Source organism: Haliotis rufescens, unplaced genomic scaffold (genome assembly GCF_023055435.1).
Source record: "Haliotis rufescens isolate VD_foot unplaced genomic scaffold, xgHalRufe1.0.p SCAF_19, whole genome shotgun sequence".
Classification (NCBI taxonomy): Eukaryota; Metazoa; Mollusca; class Gastropoda; order Lepetellida; family Haliotidae; genus Haliotis; species Haliotis rufescens.
This window is the reverse complement of record NW_025963879.1, coordinates 17,544,835-17,567,288: the sequence shown is the minus strand read 5'-3', so window position 1 is coordinate 17,567,288 and position 22,454 is coordinate 17,544,835. Positions and strand designations below refer to the sequence as shown.

Sequence of the window (22,454 nt, the reverse complement as noted above, 5' to 3'; positions counted from 1 at the left end):
ATGGATGTCAACTTCTTTGTTATCATAATAAAGAAGTTGACATCCATAAATTCTCTTCCTTAAATGGAATACACTTCAAAAAAAGTTCTTTGCTTTTTCCTGACGTTTCTGGTAAAATATTTCGTAATCTTCCTATCTTGGTTACTGTACGTATTCACTCTTTGTAATTTCCATTCCAAGAAATATTTGTGAAGCTAATTATTTTTGTCTCAGGGCGTGATACGTCTTGTACATTTCTAAAAGCGGTGTGACAACTCACTCACCCACTCACTCATTCACTCACTCACTTATTGTCTCACTCACTCACCCACCCACCCTCCAACCCATTCACTCTCTCACTCATTCACTCACTAACTCACCCACTCGTGCAATTCCCTCACTCACCTTCTCTCTAATTTACCCACTGTCACACTAACCTACTCATTCACTCACCCACCCACCTTTAACTCACTCACCCACTCATGCAATTACTAAAGCTAATTATTTTTGTCTCAGGGCGTGATACGTCTAAAAGCGGTGTGACAACTCCTTTGCTCCTTCCCTCACTTTACTCACTCATTCACTCTCTCACCTACTTTCTCACTCACTCACTCTCTCACCTACTCATTCCCCCATCTTCTCACCAGCCCACCCACTCACTCATTTACACACTCACCCACTCACCCACTCACTCACTCAATCACCTGCTCATGCAATTCACTCACTCACCTACTTTCTCACTCACCAACTCTCTCACCTACTCATTCCCCCTTCCACCCACCGGCCCACCCATTCACACGCATACACACTCTCTCACTCACTCACTCACTCACTCACCTACTCATGCAATTCACTCTCTCACCTACTCATTCCCTCATCCACCCACCGACCCACCCACTCACACGCATACACACTCACCCACTCACTCACTCACTCACTCACCTACTCATGCAATTCACTCACTCACCTACTCATTCCCCTATCCATCCAACCACCGACCCACCCGGTTACACGCATACACACTCACCCACTCACTCACTCACTCACTCACTCACCTACTCACCTACTCATTCCCCCATCCACCCACCGACCCACCCACTCACACGCATACACACTCGCTCACTCACTCACTCACTCACCTACTCATTCCCCCATCCACCCACCGATCCACCCACTCACACGCATACACACTCACCCACTCACTCACTCACTCCCGCACTCATTCCCTCATCCACCCACCCACTCACACGCATACACACTCACCCACTCACTCACTCACTCACTCACTCACTCACTCACCTACTCATGCAATTCACTCACTCACCTACTCATTCCCCCATCCATCCAACCACCGACCCACCCGGTTACACGCATACACACTCACCCACTCACTCACTCGCCACTCACTCACTCACTCACCTACTCACCTACTCATTCCCCCATCCACCCACCGACCCACCCACTCACACGCATACACACTCGCTCACTCACTCACTCACTCACCTACTCATTCCCCCATCCACCCACCGGCCCACCCATTCACTCACTCATATACACACTCACCTACTCACTCACTCAATCACCTACTCATGCAATTCACTCACTCACTCACTCACTCACTCACTCACTCACTCACTCACTCACTCACTTCCCAGGTGCCCCAGCTACGACAACGTCCCCTCCACCTGCCACCTGATAGCCAGCCCCACCGACCCCTGCTGCCTGGTGCCTGAATGTAACAAGTTCCCTCCCGTGGGGTACTCCACCAACCCCGCCATCGTCGGCACCGGCTCCCCGGGGGTCAGCCCAGGAGTGTCGTACCCCAACATCTCCGGCATTTACCTCCCCACCAACATCCCCGGGACCATCACCGGCATCAGCGGTAGCAACAACAACTACAACCCACAGTATGGTGTGATCGGATCCGGAATAAGAAGTAAGCCTTTTAGAGACCATTTATAAGCCATAGTTGGTACAAGCCGATTGTACCTATGTAAGTGGCTGGAAAAACAAAACCAGCTGCAGAAGTACAGTTACCATTTTATATTCTTGGGAGGGGCTTTGGATTGTGTGTGGAGGTTAGATATTTTATTCTTTTTTTTAAACCAGATGTGTTATTATTTCAAAATATAAGCCTGAATATATTTTTCAAGAAAACCGCATAGCAGCAATGTAATGTTTGTGGCCGAAAACTTCTTATTGTTTTCAAACATTTTCTGTGACAATTTATTTTTTTCGATGAAATATCCCAAGAAACAAACTGACATACCTGGAAACATAATCAGGGCCAACCGGGATTCGAACCCACAGTCATAGGTTTCTGGCGTGGGCCAAGGTACGCATAGCCCCCAATAGTAGTTGTAGTAGTAGTAGTAGTAGTAGTAGTAGTAGTAGTAGTAGTAGTAGTACAGTAGTAGTAATAGTAGTAGTAGTAGTAGTAGTAGAGGTAGTAGTAGTTGTAGTGGTAGCAGCAGCAGTAGTAGTTCAATGTAGAAAAGCAACAGTAGTTGTAGTAGTAGCGGCGGTAGTAGTAGTTGTAGTGGTAGTGGTGGTAGTTAAAGTAGTAGCAACGGCAGTAGTATCGGCTATGTGTAATTCTTGTTCATTCCTCCCCAGCTGTGTGCGTCTACAAAGGACACATCTACAGCCAGGGCCAGACGTGGAACGACGGCTGCAACTACAAGTGTGAGTGTATTGACGCCGCCAGAGGGCAGTACAGATGCTCGGAAAGGTAATCATCATCATCATCATCATCATCATCATCATCAAATAGGAGATAAACCTACTGTGTATTCAATTTAGAGGTCTCAAACGTCTATTCGACACTTGTAACTTTCATTGGAAACAAGAAGGCGATAACATAAGGTATCAAATAAACAATAACGCCCTCAAATTAGAAAACATTTAAACTCCTAAGAATCCATGCGTGTCCAAATCAACCTTGTTATTCCGGAACCCACCTGCTGCTGGACATGTCTATGCAAATATACAGTGGCGTTTCCATAATTCGTAATTCAGGCATTGTCAGGACACTCGGGAATTACTGGTTTAAAGGTAAATGGGATTCGGTGTGATTTCTTATGACTTTTTCGATCTTTTGTGCAAATATTTGACCCATTTCTCTCTCCAGATGTCCAAAGTACTATGGCCTCCCCCCACAATGTAAGCTGAGTGTCGACCCCGCAGACACCTGCTGTGAGAAGGCCATCTGTGACTTCACACCCACCCTCAAACCAGGGATGTCGACTACGACACCAGCACCAACACCTAAAGTTACCGCAGGCGTCGCCATTGGTAAGTTTGTGACTTGCCTCCGCCTTCTCTCAAGCGTGACTGCACGAAGACAGGCCCTTTTATAGCTGACGATACTTGTATATTGTCACATACACACACATACACACACGCACTCACACACACACACACACACACACACACACACACACACACACACACACACACACACACACACACACACATTTTTATATAAGAGAAGCAATCTTTAACGTGACGTTAAACCCCTTTTCACCTCACCTCAAATAACGAACGAACTGTAATGAACTCAAAGGGACCACTAATTGTAGTTCGTTATAAGCATATATACAACATATATACAACAAATGGCAGGGACTAAAAATTAAGTTTGTTATATCGGTCAGTTCGTTATAAGCGTGTTTGTTATAAACGTAGTTTACTGTAATACTTTTGACGAAACTAACTTGTCACTGTTAAAAAGAAAATCAGCCTCCATGATGCGTCCGTTACCAAAAAAATATGAAATTGCAAGGTTTGGAACAGCGCGAGTAAATAAAATACTTCCATATTTACAAATATGTAGGCTTAACAAATTGAACTAATTAGGGAGTTCGAACCCAGACCATCCTCGCAACAGGCAAGAACTGATACTGCTGTGCTAACCCTCCATATATTCCTCAGCAATGTTATTTCTCCTGGAATCTCTCCCGCAATTTGTTAATCCATAATGACAACTGGCAGGAACAAGATAATTTGATTTTTTACATAAAAAACATTATCATACCACCATGTCAGAAGGATGAGCTCTGATTGGTCCACGTGATCTTGATAAAACACTGGAGCGGAGGAATAAATCTCTTATACCCCGCCACGTGCATTTCTGAGAGACAGAATACACGCTTTATAGACCGCGTCATAGCAAAAAGCTGCACTCTTTTTCCGAGCCAATGGATGTCATGTGACATAGCGCAACCTAACCTCAGCTCAATCGAGTAGCTGTTTTCTATCAATTTGGAATTTTTTAGAATTGTTTTACAATGTCATATTAAAACATGTTGGTAAGAGAAATTGGTTGTAGCGGGATCACTCGGGGTACATTGGGTTTTAATTATGATGTCCCTCGTCAGGACCTCCGGCTCTTGGTATTAAACCTCAGGACCCATAAAACCCCATGTACCCCTCAGGATCCTGCAACAATAAAAATATAAGACATAATGCCAACTCGGAACTGTTTCGTCAGGGAAGTGCGTGTACACGGATGGGTCTATCCACAACCAGGGCGACATCTGGAGTGACGGCTGCGACTTTGACTGCAAGTGCAACGATGCCAGCAAAAACATCTACAAATGTACCCAGAAGTGAGTTCTCAGCATCTCATTTGTCAAAATGAATCTACATCAATCGGGGCAGGGGATGCGTTGAACTAAACTGCTGGGGAAAAGAAAGTATACACCCATGTTTGATGGTGGCTGATATTAAACAAACCAGAAATAGTTATTCGATTTTGATGTATTTGATGCGTTGTGATCATAGTTGTGTTGGGACCTAAAGTTGCAGTGTTTCGACAACTGTTTTCAGCATAGAATCGTTTTTGTAACGTTTTCAATGTTTTGTGGTCAAATCGAATTTTAAAGTCGATATTTTCTTCGCCCGGCAGTTTATATTTTATGACACAGTATACTGACTCCGTGCAGACCAGTCCTTGTTTTAGCCCCTTAATGCCCAGCGTCAGACAGGGTAACAACAAGTACCATCTTTTAACTTCTTTTGGTATGACGCGGCCGGGATCGAATCCCGGACCTTCCGCTCTCCGGGCGGACGCTCTACCATTAGACCACTGAGGCGGTCTAGTTACCATAAGAAGCACACTTTAAGGAAGACGCCTTTATCAAACGCTACATCATCCTCTGGCATTAAACATGATCCATTTATGATGCCCTGGAATTTGCCATAACACTGTTTTGGATGAGACTTGTCCATCTCCATGTCTCTTATATCAGAGACACTTCTCTCATACAGTGGTTGTAAACATGTTTGTTTCATAAAACGTGGGAATCGAGATTGGTTAATAAATAAAAACTTATGACTGTTATGTTGTCACCGCTCTGCACTTTTAAAGGTCTATCCCAAATTAGTGTAATTTCGAATCAGACTCAAAGCGAGGCTATGTAGAGATAAGACCCTTGTTGATCGAGGATGAGAGATGTTTGTGTGCTGTTTAACGCTACACTCAGCAATATTCCATCTATATGACGGTGGTCTGTAAATAATCGAGTCTGGACCAGACAATCCAGTGATTGACATCATAAACATCGACCCACGCAAGTTGGATACGATGACATGCATCAACCAAGTCAGAGAGCTTGACCTTCCAATCCTTGTAGTTGCCTTTTTGGGCAAAGATAATCGCCTCTTACGTAGAGAATGGGTTGCTGAGACCTATTCTAACCCGGATATTCACGGGTGAAGAGATCTTACTCTAGTCTCGTCAGAGCTACTGGTAGTTCAGAACCTTAAGTGAGTGAGTATGGATTACGCCGCTTTTAGCAATATCACGGCGGGGAACACCAGAAATGGGCTTCACACATTGTACCCATGTCGGGAATCGAACCCGGGTCTTCGGCGTGACGAACGAAAGCTTTGACCACACGGCTAGCCACCCCACCGCCCCTCAGAGCCTTAGACTCCTTTCGCGAACACCCGGTGTTATTGTTTATGAATCATAAGCTAAGCTCTTCAAATATTTTTCGCTTCCGTCATTTTTTATTCTTTTTAAATTAAGAAATACGGGTACGAATATGTACACCAACGGCAATGACGTTTTTAACCACACATATCTTTTCGCCCTTACCCCTCTCCCCCACCCAGGTGCCAGGCGTACTCCAGTCTGCCCAAGTACTGCCACCTCCAGCCCGACCCCGCGGACAAATGCTGCGAGGCCCCAGTTTGTACGGGTGGGGTTAACGCCCTCTCCGGCAACAGCAAGCCAACCGCTTCCCCCACGCTGGACCCCACAATCCAGAACATCGTCCCACTCGGCACCCACACCATCTTCACGGGGACGAGCCAAGTCAGTGCCATCCCCGGGATGCAGCATACGGTTGGCGGGAGAAGTAAGTACTTGTCGAATCAACTGTAATATTTTCTCGCTTTTGCCTTAGTCAGTGACGCTAAGCTCCATACAGACTTATGATAGTCATCATGTCAATGATTAAAATCAGATTTTTTTCGCACATACCTTTCTGTGTCAAGATGACAAGATGTCCCGTGCCCCACGGGAGGTCGTGTCAGGTCGATATTTTAATCAGCCAATCAGTGTCAAGGCTAAAAAATATTCAGTACGAGTGAGCAACAACGATTTCTGATTTCTAACTTAAACGTACAGTTCTAAATGACAATAATAAAGCCGATAGGGCGGTCGCGTCAACCAAGGGAGTTTCGTATCGGCGCAAAATATCTGGTTCTAATAAGTTGTGAACATTGTTTTGTTGCATAAGGACTAATAATTGAGGTGAAAAAGTAGAATATATTATCATGTCTTTAACTGGGTATCACCTTCAGAATTTATGGATTTGTATATAGAATTATTATTATTACTGTTTCGATCTCTCTACCAGTCCAACATTCACATATTTAATAAATTAAAACAATGATATGAAGAAGTATAGATTATCTGTTTGTTACGGTGGCCCATAAGGGACATGGAGTCTGTTTTACAATATTTTGATGTTTAACTTACTTTTATCTTAACCTTTTGCAAATTAACACAATCTGCCATACAAATATGTGATAAATCATGTATAAAAACATCCGAAAACATAGAAAATGTACTTTTAAGTAGCTTTTGAGTCGCTGAAATGTGAAGTGAAAATGTCAAAAACTAAAATGGAAATGTCAAAAACCAAAACGAAAAGGTTAAAAACTAAAATGAAAATGTCAAAAACACAAAACGAAAATATCAAAAAATAAAATGAATACACAGAAAACTATTTCCACCGCGGTGTAAATAGTTTTCACCTCGGTGTAAATATTATCATCGCGGTGAGAATATTTTCACCGCGGTGGGAATATTTTCACCGCGGTGGAAATAGTTTTCTGTATTTTCATTTTAGTTTTTGACATTTTCGTTTCGTTTTTCAGCGATTCAATATCTTCTTTACACATGATTTATCACATATTTGTAAGACAAATCGTGTTAATTTGCAAAAGGTTACGATAACAGTAAGTGAAATATCAAAATATTGAAAAACAGACTCCGTGTCCCTTATGGGCCACCGTAGTTTGTGGTGTTAATTTGATAATAAATTACAAACGCCATTACCAGTTGTCTTGACCGGTTACATCAAAAAGTGTAACTTCGAATTCGGAACAGAGCTATATAATACGGAACTGGAACCAAATTTAGCTTGCAAATATAACCTACATGAACCTAGGGTCGGGGCAATAATTATGGATGTTGATGAGAAACAACGTTTTTATATGACCAAGTATTGCTCCATATTAAACCTGTGTTGCCCTAACTTTACTCCTTCCCTCTAGGCGTGTGCGTTTACGATGGCAAGACGTACACCCAAGGTCAGTCATGGGATGACGGTTGTAAGTACGTCTGTACTTGCAACGACGCCAACGCTGGACGCTACCAGTGCACGTCAAAGTGAGTTCGAAATAAAAGTGACAGAACCATTTCCATAATTATGAGAAATATCTGCTGACAACAGAATCCACTGTATGATTCCGACTATATGAATCACTATCATTCACATCCACACAACTTACTGGTCGCACAGGGACATGAATGTTCAGTAAATGCTGATCAGGGTTCGTCCTTTCCAGACAGATGACAAATATCGGGTCTTTAATAAATGAATGCTACTAAACGTTTGGAAAAAGACATGATTTAATTCTAATCACTCGCAGCAGAGCCGGTGGCCTAGTCGTCTAAGGTTCTGCAATTCGCGAGAAACCAATTTTTGAGAGTTCGAATCCCGGTTCGTCCTGATTATTGTTTTACAGGTTTGTCAGCACCATACCCGTGCACACAGGTTTCATCAAAGTCGTAAACTTCTAAGACCTGCATCACCTCGGGCTTTCCTCCTACATCAAGCTGACGCGCCGTGATATAACTGGAATACTGTTCAAAGCGGCGTTTAAACTCACTCACTCACTCACACACTCACGCACGCACGCACGCACACACGCACACACGCACACACGCACACACGCACACACGCACTCACTCCTAACTGACCAATTTTATATATGAAAGACAATGGAAAGAAATTATCTATTACACACGATGTTAAGGAAAATTATGATTTTATGCTGATTTAATTTTTTGACGCAAATTTGTAGCATTTCATGCATCATGACATGAACATGATAGCTTGATTTAGGAGGAAATCCCGAAATGATGCAGGTCTTAGACATTTACCCATGACCACGGGTTTGGTGCTGACAAACTAACCATCTCCATCAGATCAAATCTGGGATTAGAACCCATGGTCATAGCATTCTGGCATGTCAAAGGGACGCAACTCTGCTCAGCTATCTGCGGCGCCGGCTGGGTATCCATGCATTTGGAAGAGTACATTTAGTTCTATGTGACATTTCTACTTGATATAATGTTGCAGCTGTTGTTCAGCCATGAGACGTTTATCAAAGTCAGAAATATTTAATTGTCTCCCTTTTTTTCTCCCAGATGCCCCAACTTCCCTCCCCTGCCAAACTACTGTAAGATGGTAAGCATCCCAGGCCAGTGTTGTCCCAGCCTCACCTGTAATGTGCCAGGCAAGGGAACGTACGTCCCTGTTCCCCAACTGGTCCCAAGCCTCCCACCAACTCCCGACTCCCTCGGCAACACCCCTACACCATCAACGGGTGCACAACAGCTTCTAGTGGGACCTGCTGGAGGCAGCGTCTTCGGTGGCGTCAACCTCCCCGGTGCGGGAGCAACTGTACCTCCTGGACAAACTATCACTGGACTGAGAGGTTGGTGACATGCGCTTGGTTCAGAGGTATTTGACCCTTGGTCACTGAACTTACATACAGATAGCTAACATGCGGACACTGTACTCTGAAACACACAATGTCCTCTTTCAACGAACATGGATATACGTAATGTCCCCGATCAGCAAACGTAGATATACGTAATGTCCCTGATCAGCGAACATAGATATACGTTAAGTCCCCGATCAGAGAACATAGATATACGTAATGTCCTCGATCAGCAAATATAGTATATATTTTAAGTCCCAGATCAGCGAACATATATATACATAATGACCCCGATCAGCAATCGTAGATATACCTAATGTCCCCGATCAGCGAATATAGACATACGTTAAGACCCCGATCAGAGAACTAGGTATACGTAATGTCCCCGATCAACGAAAATAGATATACGGAATGTCCCCAATCGCTGAATACAGATGTATGTATTGTCCTCAATCAACGAACCTAGAAATACGCAGCATCGTCGAACATCACCAAAGCAAGAGAACCGTTATGTCCTCGATAACCAATCATGAGATACCAAATGTTCTCAGCACTGAACATAGAGATAGGTAATGCCCTTGGTCACCGAACCTAGAAATAGGCAATGCCTTCACTCACTGAACCTACAAATAGGCAATGTCTTCACTCACTGAACCTACAAATAGGCAATGCCTTCACTCACTGAACCTACAAATAGGCAATGTCTTCACTCACTGTACCTAGAAATAGGCAATGTCTTCACTCACTGAACCTACAAATAGGCAATGTCTTCACTCACTGAACATAGAAATAGGCAATGTCTTCACTCACTGAACATAGAAATAGGCAATGCCTTCACTCACTGAAGCTAGAAATAGGCAATGTCTTCACTCACTGTACCTAGAAATAGGCAATGTCTTCACTCACTGAACCTACAAATAGGCAATGCCTTCACTCATTGAACCTACAAATAGGCAATGTCTTCACTCACTGTACCTAGAAATAGGCAATGTCTTCACTCACTGAACCTACAAATAGGCAATGTCTTCACTCACTGAACCTAGAAATAGGCAATGTCTTCACTCACTGAACATAGAAATAGGTAATGTCTTCACTCACTGAACATAGAAATAGGCAATGTCTTCACTCACTGAACATAGAAATAGGCAATGTCTTCACTCACTGAACATAGGAATAGGCAATGTCTTCACTCACTGAACCTAGAAATAGGCAATGTCTTCACTCACCGAACCTAGAAATAGGCAATGTTTTCACTCACTGAACATAGAAATAGGCAATGTCTTCACTCACTGAACCTAGAAATAGGCAATGTCTTCACTCACTGTACCTAGAAATAGGCAATGTCTTCACTCACTGTACCTAGAAATAGGCAATGTCTTCACTCACTGAACATAGAAATAGGCAATGTCTTCACTCACCGAACCTAGAAATAGGCAATGTCTTCACTCACCGTACCTAGAAATAGGCAATGTCTTCACTCACCGAACCTAGAAATAGGCAATGTCTTCACTCACCGAACCTAGAAATAGGCAATGTCTTCACTCACTGAACCTACAAATAGGCAATGTCTTCACTCACTGTACCTAGAAATAGGCAATGTCTTCACTCACCGAACAAAGAAATAGGCAATGTCTTCACTCACCGAACATAGAAATAGGCAATGTCTTCACTCACTGAACATAGAAATAGGCAATGTCTTCACTCACTGAACATAGAAATAGGCAATGTCTTCACTCACTGAACATAGAAATAGGCAATGTCTTCACTCACTGAACATAGAAATAGGCAATGTCTTCACTCACTGAACATAGAAATAGGCAATGTCTGAGCTCCCAGAATCTTGATATTGGAAATGGCCTTGATCACCAAACCTGGAGACAGTTGATTGCTTACTTGAGTTACGTAACATTACCAGATCCTGGATCACCTGGAGCAGTTCAATGTCCCTCTCTTGAATAACTCTACATAGTGTCAAATATCTCGTCTCTATATGGCTGTGATATTGCCAGAGAGACTTTAAATGTAACAAATATGTTTCACGAATACAACTGTCGAAGAAATGACACAAGACTAACCAAAATATGCACGATTTTACGAGCGCTTCTCCTTAGTTTAGTCTCCTGGAATTCTTTGAAAGAAATATTCAGGTATCAGTGATGAATCTACTCCTGTTGTTCCCAGGCGTCTGTGTCTACAACAAGCAGATGTACCACCAGGGTGAGAAGTGGCAGGATGGCTGCACCTACGACTGTGAGTGTCTCGACGCCAGGTCTGGATACTATTCCTGCAAACCCATGTAAGTACCACTGCTTATTACCACAAAGTATTCATGCTTTGTTTCAGTAGCGGCGCAACTGTTAATGCCTACGTGTATTTGCATATTGGTGATTGTTTAAAATAATAGGCTTGTCTTAGTCTCGTCAAAGACGGTCCCGCCTCATCAGATATTCTGGGCCAGGCATCTGCATCTGATTCCGAACTTCTGAATACAACTCTTCACTATCATCTCCAACATGTTTGATCAACTTATAGAACATGACAGGGTAGACTTAGCGCTAAGATTATCGTAATTCCCACATTACAACATAGGCGTAAGAAAGTCATTGAGCTTAGATCGCTTTGAGGAAACGGGACTTTGGACTTTCAAAATTTAATCCTCGACGGGACCAGTTTAGACTTGACAAGGTATTATGTTAAGATAATTTGATATTATTATCTCGGACTGGACATTGTCCCGAATCAATTACAAAAAAACTCCCAGATGTATTTAATTCATTGGAAACACTATGTGAACACATCCATGACAGTGTGAAGATATTCACAAACAGAGATTATTTTCAGTCTAGGGCAGGATTGTTGAAAAATTTAAGCTTTAAGAAATCTGTCAACAAAGGAGGAGAAATATCAATCATTTATCCCAGTGTCAGTTGAAATAATCATAATAAATTGGAGTAAATAATGGACCTAAAGTAACTGTATCAACATTCGCCCTGTAGACCGGAGGCGGTCTAACTGGGGTTGACTCAGAAATAGCTCGGATGACCCGACCGCATCAGGTTGACTCACTTCTCATGGATGATTCCCGATGTCTAACGAAGGAAGGCTGTCCAAAAATATTAGAAGTACTTATAGCGCGTACAAACTGATTCGTGAAAGACACCTTGATTACCTCCGTGTCTATGTGTCACTGATGGGGAAACAAGTGATCTGTTTCTGAGATATATGGCCCCTGACCTTTCGTAGGCAATATGCTTGGTCCATCAAATGCCCAATGTAAATGGTCATCTGGCCAACTTGTAACAAGTGTAATCTCTACTCAGTTATGGATATGACGCACCTGTAGCAGTGAGTGAGTGAGTGAGTTTGGTTTTACGCCCCCTTTAGCAATATACCTGGCAGCAATAACAAGGCGGGGATATCAGAAATGGGCTTCACACATTGTGCCCATGTCGGGAATCGAACCCGGGCGAACGCTTTAACCACTGGGCTACCTGAGCGCCCCCACACGTATCAAAGTGAATCCCCCCTCAGTAATAGCTCAGATGACCCACCTGTACCTCGTTGAATCACAACTTAGTAATAGCTCAGATGACCCACCTGTACCTCGTTGAATCACAACTTAGTAATAGCTCATATGACCCACCTGTACCTCGTTGAATCACAACTTAGTAATAGCTCAGATGACCCACCTGTACCTCGTTGAATCACAACTTAGTAATAGCTCAGATGACCCACCTGTACCTCGTTGAATCACAACTTAGTAATAGCTCATATGACCCACCTGTACCTCGTTGAATCACAACTTAGTAATAGCTCAGATGACCCACCTGTACCTGGTTGAATCACAACTTAGTAATAGCTCATATGACCCACCTGTACCTCGTTGAATCACAACTTAGTAATAGCTCAGATGACCCACCTGTACCTCGTTGAATCACAACTTAGTAATAGCTCATATGACCCACCTGTACCTCGTTGAATCACAACTTAGTAATAGCTCATATGACCCACCTGTACCTCGTTGAATCACAACTTAGTAATAGCTCATATGACCCACCTGTACCTCGTTGAATCACAACTTAGTAATAGTTCAGATGACCCACCTGTACCTCGTTGAATCACAACTTAGTAATAGCTCAGATGACCCACCTGTACCTCGTTGAATCACAACTTAGTAATAGCTCATATGACCCACCTGTACCTCGTTGAATCACAACTAAGTAATAGCTCATATGACCCACCTGTACCTCGTTGAATCACAACTTAGTAATAGCTCATATGACCCACCTGTACGTCGTTGAATCACAACTTAGTAATAGCTCAGATGACCCACCTGTACCTCGTTGAATCACAACTTAGTAATAGCTCAGATGACCCACCTGTACCTCGTTGAATCACAACTTAGTAATAGCTCATATGACCCACCTGTACCTCGTTGAATCACAACTTAGTAATAGCTCAGATGACCCACCTGTACCTCGTTGAATCACAACTTAGTAATAGCTCTGATGACCCACCTGTACCTCGTTGAATCACAACTTAGTAATAGCTCAGATGACCCACCTGTACCTCGTTGAATCACAACTTAGTAATAGCTCAGATGACACACCTGTACCTCGTTGAATCACAACTTAGTAATAGCTCAGATGACACACCTGTACCTCGTTGAATCACAACTTAGTGAGTGAGTGAGTGAGTGAGTATGGTTTTACGCCGCTTTTAGCAATATTCCAGCAATATCACGGCTCGAACCCGGGTCTTCGGCGTGACGAGCGAACGCTTTAACCACTAGGCTACCCGACCGCCCCCACAACTTAGTAATAGCTCAGATGACCCACCTGCACCTCGTTGAATCACAACTTAGCAATAGCTCAGATGACCCACCTGTACCTCGTTGAATCACAACTTAGTAATAGCTCAGATGACCCACCTGTACCTCGTTGAATCACAACTTAGTAATAGCTCAGATGACCCACCCACATCAAGTTGACTCAGCACTCAGGAATAGCTCAGCTTGATGACCCATCCGTATTTTGCTGAATCACTACTCGCTAAAAGCTCAGATGACCCATCCGCATCGAGTTGACTCAGCACTTAGTAAAAGCTCAGATGACCCATCCGCATCGAGTTGACTCAGCACTTAGTAAAAGCTCAGATGACCCATCCGTATCGAGTTGACTCAGCACTTATCAATAGCTCAGATGACCCATCCGCATCAAGTTGACTCAGCACTCAGTGATTGACTAACTCCACAGGTGTCCGAGTTACGACAACCTGCCCAGCGACTGCTACATGGTGAAACCTCAGACAGGATGCTGCTCGTCCCCGGTGTGCAAGAAGCCGGACGGCACCATCATCAACCCCATCGTCAACCCTGGCGTTTACCCCGTGTTCGGCTCCTTCAGTGGCGGCTTCAGTGGCTTCCGACCAGGCTACAACGTGGGATACGGCCAAACTATCGGCGGCTCGTCAGGTACTAAATATGATAGTTTCTCAGCACACACATATAGGTTGCAAGCAGGTATCCGATGGCACAGTCGTCTAGGGCAACACGATTTGCTGTGCAGAGTTGCGTCCCTGAGGCATACCCGGAACCTATGCTCGTGGGTTTCATGTAAATAGCGAACGTGTAAGAACTGCATCACTTCATGCTTTTCTTCCGCACCAAGCTGTTACATAGTGACATAGATAAAATATTGTTGAAAGTGGCGTTAAACACAAGTTGAACAGCTTTTGCCTAATCCATTTGACCGTTTCGAATATACAAATAAAATCTGTTTAAAACTACAAGTCGTACCAGGATCTGCTGACAGTGCGTTCGAATCCCAAATTCACACCAAACCCGACTCGTTTGATACAAGCCAATGGCATACAGCACTGCGGGAGTTACACTGCATTAAGCTGATAGGCTATGATATAACAGGAATATTGTGCCAAGTAGTGTAAAGCCAAACTCACCTCACATGTAAACCATGTAACAATGTTTTCAAATACATGTATACATAAAGGGGCGGTCGGGTAGCCTACTGGTTAAAGCATTGGCTCGTCACCCCGTAGAACCGGATTCGATTCCCGAAATGGCTACAATGTGTGAAGCTCATTTCTGGTGTCCCCCGCCGTGATATTGCCGGAATATTGCTAAAACCGGCGTAAACCATACTCACTTCAAATATACATAAGCTCTTCTACTCGAACAAGATCTTGATGACGTTTCTGGCTTTGTCGAGGTGGTTTAATTGTTCGCTCGTCATGCTGAAAACCCGGGTTCGATGCCCCACATGGGTACAATGTGTAAAGCCCATCTCTAGTGCCCCCCGCCATGATATTACTGGAATATTGCTAAAAGTGGCGTAAAACAATGCTCACTCAGTGTGGCTTTGTCAGCACAATATATACCAAGAGTCATGGGTTTCACAAAGTTGTAGATGACTGAAAACCGACACACTTTGATATAACTGAAATACTGCCCAAAGCGGCGTTAAACAAAACTCACTCACTCACTCACTCACTCACTCACTCACTCATTCACTTATTTCCAGCCGGGTGTGTATACAAGGGCACTGTATACCAGCAGGGGCAGAAGTGGGACGACGCCTGTGATTACCGCTGTGAATGTACCGATGCCAAGACGAGGCAGTACAGATGTAACCCAATGTGAGTACAAACCCGTGAAGATCCAGTTTAGAATAGGTCTTCAGCAACCCATGCTTGCCGTAAAAGGCGACTATGCTTGTCGTAAGAGGCGACTAACGGGATCGGGTGGTCAGGCTCTCTGACTTGGTTGATGCAGGTCATCATATACCAATTGCGCAGATCGATGCTCATGATGGCAATCACTGGATTGTCTGGTCCAGACAAATATGTACAGACCGCCGTCACATAGCGGGAATATTGCCGAGTGCGGCGTTAAACAACAACATACAAATCTGTAATTGATCAATTGTTGCCTGACAGGTGCCCCTCATACACGTCTCTGCCCGCCCCCTGCCGACTGAAACCGACCCAGGGGTGCTGTAAGGCCGTCGACTGTAGCGCCCAGGTCACAGCCTCCCCGTCCCCGTCAGCGGACCCGAACTGTAAGGACGTGAAACCCAACTGTGAGGTGTACGGCACCTACGCTTGCACGGGACAATACGAGTCATGGGCAAGAGTTAATTGTGCAGCTTTCTGTGGACTGTGCCGTGAGTTAATTAATTTTGTAATTAATTATTTGAGAACTATAGAGGAAGTGCAATTACTGTTAGGGTAATTCTTCTCATTGAGCATGTGTTGTGCTTTATTGGTCTTGTTTGAATTTCACCATGTCGTTATGTTGTTCCGCAAAGAATAAAATGTGCCTTTTTTATCCCAATTCAATTGACATATTTAAATATTAGGGAAAACAAGTGTGAACAAGATTGATAAGTGACATTTTACAATCCTGTTGACACATGAGTACAGGCTGCCTTGCGGATCAAACTACAAAGGCCTATTTACCAAAGTCCTGGGGACCGCCTCCGTGGTCTAGTGGTAGAGCGTCCGCCCGGAGAGCGGAAGGTCCGGGGTTCGATCCCCGGCCGCGTCATACTAAAAGACGTTCAAAGATGGTACTTGTTGTTACCCTGTCTGGCGCTCGGCATTAAGGGGCTAAAACAAGGACTGGTCGGCTCGGAGTCAGTATACTCTGTCTGAGTAAGGTATTCATGATAATTGTGGCATGGTATCTCAGTGAGCTAGCACTATAAATCGGCATCAGTCCGGACTAGTACAAGCAGCCACACAAACACACACACGTACATGTACGTCGCTATATAAGTGCAATAATCTTGGACGCGACGTTAAACACCATTTCACCTCACCTCACCAAAGTCCTGGAGAAACACGTAATATACTGTCAGACAAAAGAAAGTATACGCCCATGTTTGATGGTTGCTAAAAATGAAACAAACAGGAAATGGTTATTCGATGGTGATATATTTGATACGTGCATCATAGTTGTTGTTTTTGGACCTTACGTTTGCAGTGTTTCAGTGCCTGATTTCAGCCAATTAACATTTTAACTTTTTGTTTTCTGTTAGTAATCTTTTGGTCAAATCCAAAACGCAAGTGTACAAATCAATTGATATGTGACATTTCAGGTTTAACAGTCTTGTTGATCACGTTTGTAATTATTTTCAATTTTGAATTCCTTAAGTCACTGTGTCACGTCTCCAGGAAATACCGCTTTATTCGGGGAATTGCTGACGTTGAAATAGCTGAAATGGGCTGTCCGATACACGCCATAAACCAACATGTTTCAATTATGTCAGTCATAATGTTGAGTGATTTCAAAACTTGAAATTGTTATCACGGAAAACAAACCATTCCTTTCGCCCACTAAAATATCTATGTGAGCATACATCGAAGATGAGAAAAACAATATGATCTTTTCTTTCTATGTTAAGCCAAACCCACAGTGGCTACAGCATGTGCTGACGTGCTGGACAACTGTGCCAAGTATGGGGTCAGCTCCTGCAGCGGTCCCTATGAGGCTTGGGCGGTCAAGAACTGCGCAAAGACTTGCAACAAGTGTCCGAGTAAGGTTACTTTGTAATACCATTCTACCAACTGCAGAAAAACATGCAACACGTGTCCGAGTAAGGTTACTTTGTAATACCGTTCTACCAACTGCAGAAAAACATGCAACACGTGTCCGAGTAAAGTTACTTTGTAATACCATTCTACCAACTGCAAAAAGACATGCAACAAATGTCTGTGTAAGGTTTCTTTGTAATACAGTGTCCGAGTAAGGTTACTTTGTAATACCATTCTACCAACTGCAGAAAAACATGCAACACGTGTCCGAGTAAGGTTACTTTGTAATACCGTTCTACCAACTGCAGAAAAACATGCAACACGTGTCCGAGTTAGGTTACTTTGTAATACCGTTCTACCAACTGCAGAAAAACATGCAACACGTGTCCGAGTAAAGTTACTTTGTAATACCATTCTACCAACTGCAAAAAGACATGCAACAAATGTCTGTGTAAGGTTTCTTTGTAATACAGTTCTACCAACAGCAGAAAGACATGCAACAAATGTCTGTGTAAGGTTACTCTGTAATACCATTCTACCAACTGCAGAAAGACATGCAACAAATGTCTGTGTAAGGTTACTCTGTAATACCATTCTACCAACTGCAGAAAGACATGCAACAAATGTCTGTGTAAGGTTACTCTGTAATACCATTCTACCAACTGCAGAAAGACATGCAACAAATGTCAGTGTAAGGTTACTTTGTAATACCATTCTACCAACAGCAGAAAGACATGCAACAAATGTCAATGTAAGGTTACTTTGTAATAGCGAGAATTTGGTTGGAATACTTCTGAAAGACACGTCAAACCATTATCTGTCACTTAAATCTGGATTGTGCTGGCAATAAATTGTATCATCTATACACACAGCTGGACAGGTTACGACGACGCCAGCTCCTGTACTTGTCGGAGCCTGCACCGACGTCCTCACCAACTGTCCCTCCTACGGCGCCCAGTCCTGCAAAGACCCGTACGAAACATGGGCAAAGGCTAACTGCAAACGTACCTGTGGCTTCTGTCGTGAGTATTCAAATATTATTTACGTAGCTTGAATAATAACCTAAAATGCCTTTTCATTCAATAATTTCTTCAAAAATATTATTTTGTCTCCGGCATTTCTCAAAAAGAAATTTTAAGCTGGACATGCTGGGTGAAATGTGTTGAAGATAATTTTTTCGACTCCTTTCTGGAAAATAAAATAATATATTTTATTTTATTGATAAAAAAAACCAGTTAAACCTCGAAAATCTCGAATGTACCGATATCTCGAAACTACTTCCTGGTCCCGACCGCCATGCTAATGTTCACGCCACATTATCTCGAATGTCCGGATATCTCGAAGTTACAACATGGTCCCGCTAGATTCGAGATAACGTGGTCCGACTGGTCCGTGCCCAGCAAAAATCTTAGTCCCACTCTAGACTATTAAATACCCAAATAATGTCGATGTGACGTTAAATTTTAACTTACCCGAAATACCCAATCCTAACGTTATTCCAGTTTAGCGCCCACTTCCACAAGGGATCCTAACGCTGAGACTATTGTAATTCCTTTACTTGATCTTAACGTACAGTAGTTGTAGCGATAAGGTGAGCTGAAATTGGGTTTAACGTCGCATCCCAGATTATTGCACTTATATAGCGAAGTAGTAGCGCTAATGTCGTTGGCACAGAAAATACCACACTACCACACTCATCCAACTGTTTGTTTCAGCCCACGAGCAAATTGTCACCGGTCAGTCACTCAGCTCCACCATAACGACGCTGACGGGAGTGCAGATTTTGTTCGGATCTGGTTCATCACAAGGTATGACTGATTGAAAAACAATATGAACAGTACACATGCAATTCAAATTCAGCTGAAGTGACCTAGTCCCCCAACGTCTCTCGTATATACTAAGGGTGACCAAGTTGTGCAGAGTTACTCCTCTTAGACGCGACAGGATACGCACAAACCTGTATTTTTGAATTTCTATGACCTGACACTCTGAGATTCTGCAAAAAGTGGCATTAGCCCCAATTCCCCAACTATATAGGGCATATAGTCCACTATTCGGGTTGATGTTTATATAGTCCACTATTTGGGGGGCGGGGGGGGGTGGGGGGTGGTGGTGTTTATCTATTCCACTATTCGGAGCAGTGTTTATACCTTTCACTATTCGGGGTGATGTTTATATAATCCACTATTTGGGGGGATGTTTATCTATTCCACTATTCGGAGCAGTGTTTATACCTTTCACTATTCGGGGTCATGTTTATACAATCCACTATTTGGGGGGATGTTTATCTATTCCACTATTCGGAGCAGTGTTTATACCTTTCACTATTCGGGGTGATGTTTATATAGTCCACTATTCAGGATGATTTGTATGTATTCCACTCTTCGGGGGCACTCTTATATATCAATTAACTCGGGGTACCGTTGTCCCAATATTAAGGGTATGTTACATATTCCACTATTCAGGGGTCTGATACACATTCAACTATTCAGAGGGGACTGTTCAAGGGTCTCTTAATCATTCAACTATTCAGGGAGACAACTATTCAAGGGTCTGTTACCTATTCCACTATTCAGCTGGACTCTTCAGAGGTCTGCTACATATTCCACTATTCAGGGGGTCTGCTACATATCCCACTATTCAGGGGTCTGCTACATATCCCACTATTCAGGGTCTGCTACATATCCCACTATTCAGGGGGTCTGCTACATATCCCACTATTCAGGGGTCTGCTACATATCCCACTATTCGGGGGCCTGCTACATATCCCACTATTCAGGGGGTCTGCTACATATCCCACTATTCAGGGGTCTGCTACATATCCCACTATTCAGGGGTCTGCTACATATCCCACTATTCAGGGGCCTGCTACATATCCCACTATTCAGGGGGTCTGCTACATATCCCACTATTCAGGGGTCTGCTACATATCCCACTATTCAGGGGTCTGCTACCTATCCCACTATTCAGGGGCCTGCTACATATCCCACTATTCAGGGGGTCTGCTACATATCCCACTATTCAGGGGTCTGCTACATATCCCACTATTCAGGGGTCTGCTACATATCCCACTATTCAGGGGCCTGCTACATATCCCACTATTCAGGGGGTCTGCTACATATCCCACTATTCAGGGGTCTGCTACATATCCCACTATTCAGGGGCCTGCTACATATCCCACTATTCAGGGGGTCTGCTACATATCCCACTATTCAGGGGTCTGCTACATATCCCACTATTCAGGGGTCTGTTACATATCCCACTATTCAGGGGCCTGCTACATATCCCACTATTCAGGGGGTCTGCTACATATCCCACTATTCAGGGGTCTGCTACATATACCCACTATTCAGGGGCCTGCTACATATCCCACTATTCAGGGGGTCTGCTACATATCCCACTATTCAGGGGGTCTGCTACATATCCCACTATTCAGGGGTCTGCTACATATCCGACTATTCAGGGGCCTGCTACATATCCCACTATTCAGGGGGTCTGCTACATATCCCACTATTCAGGGGTCTGCTACATATCCCACTATTCAGGAGGTCTGTTTATATCACATCCAGGGTGGTTGATCTTAATGAAGGGCGTGGCAGGAGTCCCCGGAGACCTGTATCAGTTGTGGTCTGGGTCGGGCACCTCCAACCAGTATAACTCCAAGGCCATGGACCTGACCAACAACTTCAAGGGTCACTACAAACCAGACTTCGCCAACCGATGGAATGAATGCAAGTTTGACCAGGCGAGTACTTAATTTGACAATCATATGTACATTCTGGTCCTCCCATTGGTTGTCAGGTGGCCCTTTCTGGTTTCCACTGGTATAGGTCGCACTAGATGCAGGTTTTGTAGTCCCTGCAGCCATTGCTGAAGGTAGATAACTGCTGGCGGCATATGGCTCCTCCATGTGCAGATAATCGACCCATAGAGATGACAGGATCCAATATCAGCGTGAATCGTTGCCCATTAAATACACCAATGTCTCATTCGTTTGTTCGTTCGTCCGTTCGTTTTTTCGTTTTTCGTTCGTTCGTTCGTTCGTTCGTTCATTCGTTCTTTCATTCGATTTATGGTATTTTTGATATGATAAAATAATGACAGGTCACCATATTTAAACATGTCACTCACTCACTCACTCACTCACTCACTCACTCACTCACTCACTTTGTTGTTCAACCCTTGCCAGATTAAGCTGTCTATCTACAAGAATGGTGTGGAGAAAGCTAACATCATATTCAACGCCACGGGTGCCACCAAGAACGACTGGATGGACCCCAGCAGGATAATCTCCTCCACCTACGTCGACATAAAAAACGCCGTTCATGGCGTCTTCAGCCTCAAGGGGTAGGGAATCCCACTTTCCTAACGCTCACCTTTCCTTTGGCGTGGAAAGCCTAATGCTTAAACTGCCTGCCCAGGGGTGGTGGTCTAGCCTAGTGGTTAAAATTGCCCACTAAGAGGTGACGGGTTACCCTAGTGGTTCAATGTTGTAGCCTAGTGGTTAAAGTGCCCACCCAGGGGTGGTGTTGTAGCCTAGTGGTAAAAGTGCCCGCTAAGAGGTGATGGGTAACCCTAGTGGTTAAAGTGCCCGCTAAGAGGTCGTGGGTTACCCTAGGAATTAAAGTGCCCACCCAGGGGTGGTGTTGTAGCCTAGTGGTTGAAGTGCCCACCCA

At 43.8% G+C, this 22,454-nt stretch overlaps 1 protein-coding gene across 1 annotated transcript in view; it reads left to right on the top strand.

Annotated features, from left to right (window-relative positions):
• Positions 1-22,454, top strand: part of LOC124137553 — a 105,443-nt gene that overhangs the window by 74,562 nt on the left and 8,427 nt on the right. Inside the window, exons 60-75 of the mRNA XM_048398946.1 lie at positions 1,635-1,915; positions 2,596-2,710; positions 3,110-3,273; positions 4,472-4,589; positions 6,100-6,344; positions 7,771-7,885; positions 8,930-9,219; positions 11,407-11,521; positions 14,481-14,698; positions 15,765-15,879; positions 16,180-16,406; positions 17,649-17,780; positions 18,651-18,800; positions 19,494-19,586; positions 21,348-21,523; positions 21,968-22,125. Of these exons, the coding sequence (XP_048254903.1) occupies positions 1,635-1,915; positions 2,596-2,710; positions 3,110-3,273; positions 4,472-4,589; positions 6,100-6,344; positions 7,771-7,885; positions 8,930-9,219; positions 11,407-11,521; positions 14,481-14,698; positions 15,765-15,879; positions 16,180-16,406; positions 17,649-17,780; positions 18,651-18,800; positions 19,494-19,586; positions 21,348-21,523; positions 21,968-22,125 (2,712 nt within the window). The remainder of the gene's footprint in view (positions 1-1,634; positions 1,916-2,595; positions 2,711-3,109; positions 3,274-4,471; positions 4,590-6,099; positions 6,345-7,770; positions 7,886-8,929; positions 9,220-11,406; positions 11,522-14,480; positions 14,699-15,764; positions 15,880-16,179; positions 16,407-17,648; positions 17,781-18,650; positions 18,801-19,493; positions 19,587-21,347; positions 21,524-21,967; positions 22,126-22,454) is intronic.